The sequence below is a fragment of the Penaeus vannamei genome, chromosome 23 (assembly GCF_042767895.1).
Source record: "Penaeus vannamei isolate JL-2024 chromosome 23, ASM4276789v1, whole genome shotgun sequence".
NCBI classification, from domain to species: Eukaryota; Metazoa; Arthropoda; class Malacostraca; order Decapoda; family Penaeidae; genus Penaeus; species Penaeus vannamei.
Window position 1 is genome coordinate 13,127,497 of NC_091571.1, and position 2,500 is coordinate 13,129,996.

The 2,500-nt window shown below is 52.8% G+C and overlaps 1 protein-coding gene across 5 annotated transcripts in view; it reads right to left on the bottom strand.

Annotated features, from left to right (window-relative positions):
- Window positions 1-2,500, bottom strand: part of LOC113823536 (protein Shroom) — a 581,762-nt gene that overhangs the window by 386,186 nt on the left and 193,076 nt on the right. For 2 of the 5 annotated variants that reach the window (XM_070137714.1, XM_070137713.1), the window contains exon 2: window positions 1,023-2,500. This exon is cut by the window's right edge and continues 256 nt beyond it. The exons of the other annotated variants lie outside the window; for them this stretch is intronic. In XM_070137714.1, the coding sequence (XP_069993815.1) occupies window positions 1,023-2,176 (1,154 nt within the window). In that variant the 5' untranslated portion in view covers window positions 2,177-2,500. The remainder of the gene's footprint in view (window positions 1-1,022) is intronic. 5 annotated transcript variants of the gene reach the window in all.

Genomic DNA, 2,500 nt, shown 5'->3' on the forward strand with positions numbered 1-2,500 from the left:
CTTTTATTTTCGTTCGCTTCAAAATTTTCGGCCTGTTTTGATTCCCATTTCCTCATGACAAAATACACCAACTTGCATACCGTATATTTCGGAAAATGTCGCGTGGCTTGCATCCGCGCCAGTCCCGCCGGATACCGCGACTGGTCCCTATGTACTCCGACTCTCGGCTGTGCTTAAAGGTCAAGTATGCGAGAGCCTCTGCCTCTCCCTTTGGCTGAGATTATGTTCAGTACAAATTAGCTCCGGCACTTCTGGTTAGTGATGGTTGTATTAGTTAGCTCCGCTCGTTCTGGCCGGACATCAAGCTAAAGAGCAACAGTCTTCGCCGATCCTCGCAACCGGCTGTGATTCCTGCGAAAGGCAAATCTCATTGGTTATCCCTCCCGGTTGTGGTTCGTAAACGGGTTGGTCGTGGTTGTACCCCGCGATGGTTGTGGTTTCACTAAGCAGCGCCAGTTCCCTCCGAGTGTGAAGCCCCATCAGCCATCACGAGGCACGCTACGGCCATCACTTACTGCGCACGCGTGACTAATAACGTGCACGGGATCTTAACGCTCGATCCATGTGATACCCACGAAAAAGCTCTTGCTCTTTTTCAACTCCCTAATTCTTTTCTCTTGCACAGTAACCATTTAGTTAAAAAGAATGCTTGTTCACAACAGACGCCACTAACCAGGGATTTACCTGTTAAAGGTTTGTAATGAGAACGATAACTCTCAGAAGAGAGATAAAGATCTACCAGTTATTTTCAAGCTTTGATAATTATGACCAAACGCTGTCCATCAGCTGGAGTTGCCTATAAACTCCTGGTCAACCTTTTATGTGGAACAGCAAGTATCAGAGGGAAATATAAAAATTCAAATGGACTTTGAAGCGTGCATATTATCTTTTATGTATCGCTTACACCATAGCAACTGGTTAACAATTAAGGAGCCACGAGTATCCAAACAATTCGCTACCTATCAGATATTTTCTTCCCCTTTTGTAAATAGATAACCTTACATATTTGCAGAGTTACTTACAGGTCCTCGATCTTCACGCAGCGCGCTAGGAAGGTGCCACTCATGGTCACGGTGGCTCTCTTCCAGCCAGCCGCGGCCTCTTCGTCCACTTTGGGATCCTCGGGGCTTTGCTTCTGAACTATGACGACTGCTGGAGGAGGCGGCGGAACGACGTCGGGGAAAGCCGGGTCCAGGGGTCGGCGGTCCCTGGCGCGCCCCTTGCTCTCCTTGCCGACGGTGGCGAAGAGGCCGTTCTCAATCTTGAGAGTCACGCTGCTCACCTTGCGCGTCGACCCCCCTTCCCTGCCGCCGGACCTGGACGGGGCAGAGGGAGTCTTGGGCGGGACGCAGCCGTAGGTGGGGTTGTCCTGGTGCAGCGCCGCCCTCCCGGGGGGCAGAGAAGGGTCGCTGGTCTTCCTGCCTCGTTCGCGGCAGCTAAGATCCTTCGGATGGCGCTGAGTGCTGACTGCTTCTACTGGCGGCTCACTTGCCTCGAAGTCAGGGCACGTGGCGTCCGACAGGAATCCTGAGTCAGACGAGGGCGCACCGCTGTTCACGTACACATACGAGGAACACACCGACGAAGGGCACGACGGCAGAGTGGCCGTCGCCGAGGCTCCCGAAGCGGAGTTCGGAAGGTGCTGTCCGCTGTTTCTCTTGAAGTTGCGCGGAAGGGTCCCTGTGACACCCGCCGTGGCCTGCTCCCTTGAGGTGTCGCTCTCGGGGGAAACAGACGTCAAGTTTGGCGTCGATGCATACTGCGGTGAAGCCTTCTCCTCGCTGAACAATTTGTTCTCTTTGCACCGGAAGCTTGGGAATCTGACGTTATTAATTTTAGTAAGTGGGAAATTTGCGGCGCTCTGAGCTTGACTAGCATCGGGGTAGGGAGACCTTAGGTTATTCGGGAAGTTGACGTCGTCCTCAGGCAGCCCGGGGTTGACCTTCGAAGCTTTCGTGATTCTCGTCTTGATGATGTGAGATCTGAGAACCTGCGGTCTGAGCACCTGCGACCTGAGAATCTGACTCTTGAACACTTGCGATTTCAAGCTCCGTTTGCAGTCGCCTCCGTGCTCGTCGGGGTGGTAGCGGGCCGTGTCCAGCATGCCGCCGAAAATGAAGTTCTTGATGGCGGACACGGACCCCGAGTCCGTCCTCGAAATGGGGCTGTGAGGCATCCTGAACGTGTTTCTTTCTGACGCGGCTCAAGTAAGGTTTTCGGATGGGTGAAGTCCAATGGCTATCCCATTTAAAACCACAGACTCCCGGAAGTTCATCTGTCTCTTAATGTCCTACTCCGCAGCGTCCCTCGGAGCCGCAGCGACATCACTCTGAGACGCATAATCCAGCTCGTCTGGTCTGCCTGCCACGCCTCTGGAAACCCGCGGTGGGCGAGGCGTAGAATCCTTCACATATCTTTTCATCACATCAACACGCCCATCTTGTCCTCAATCATATGTAAGGGTTTTCTGTAATCCATAAAAATAAAACAAAAAAACGGC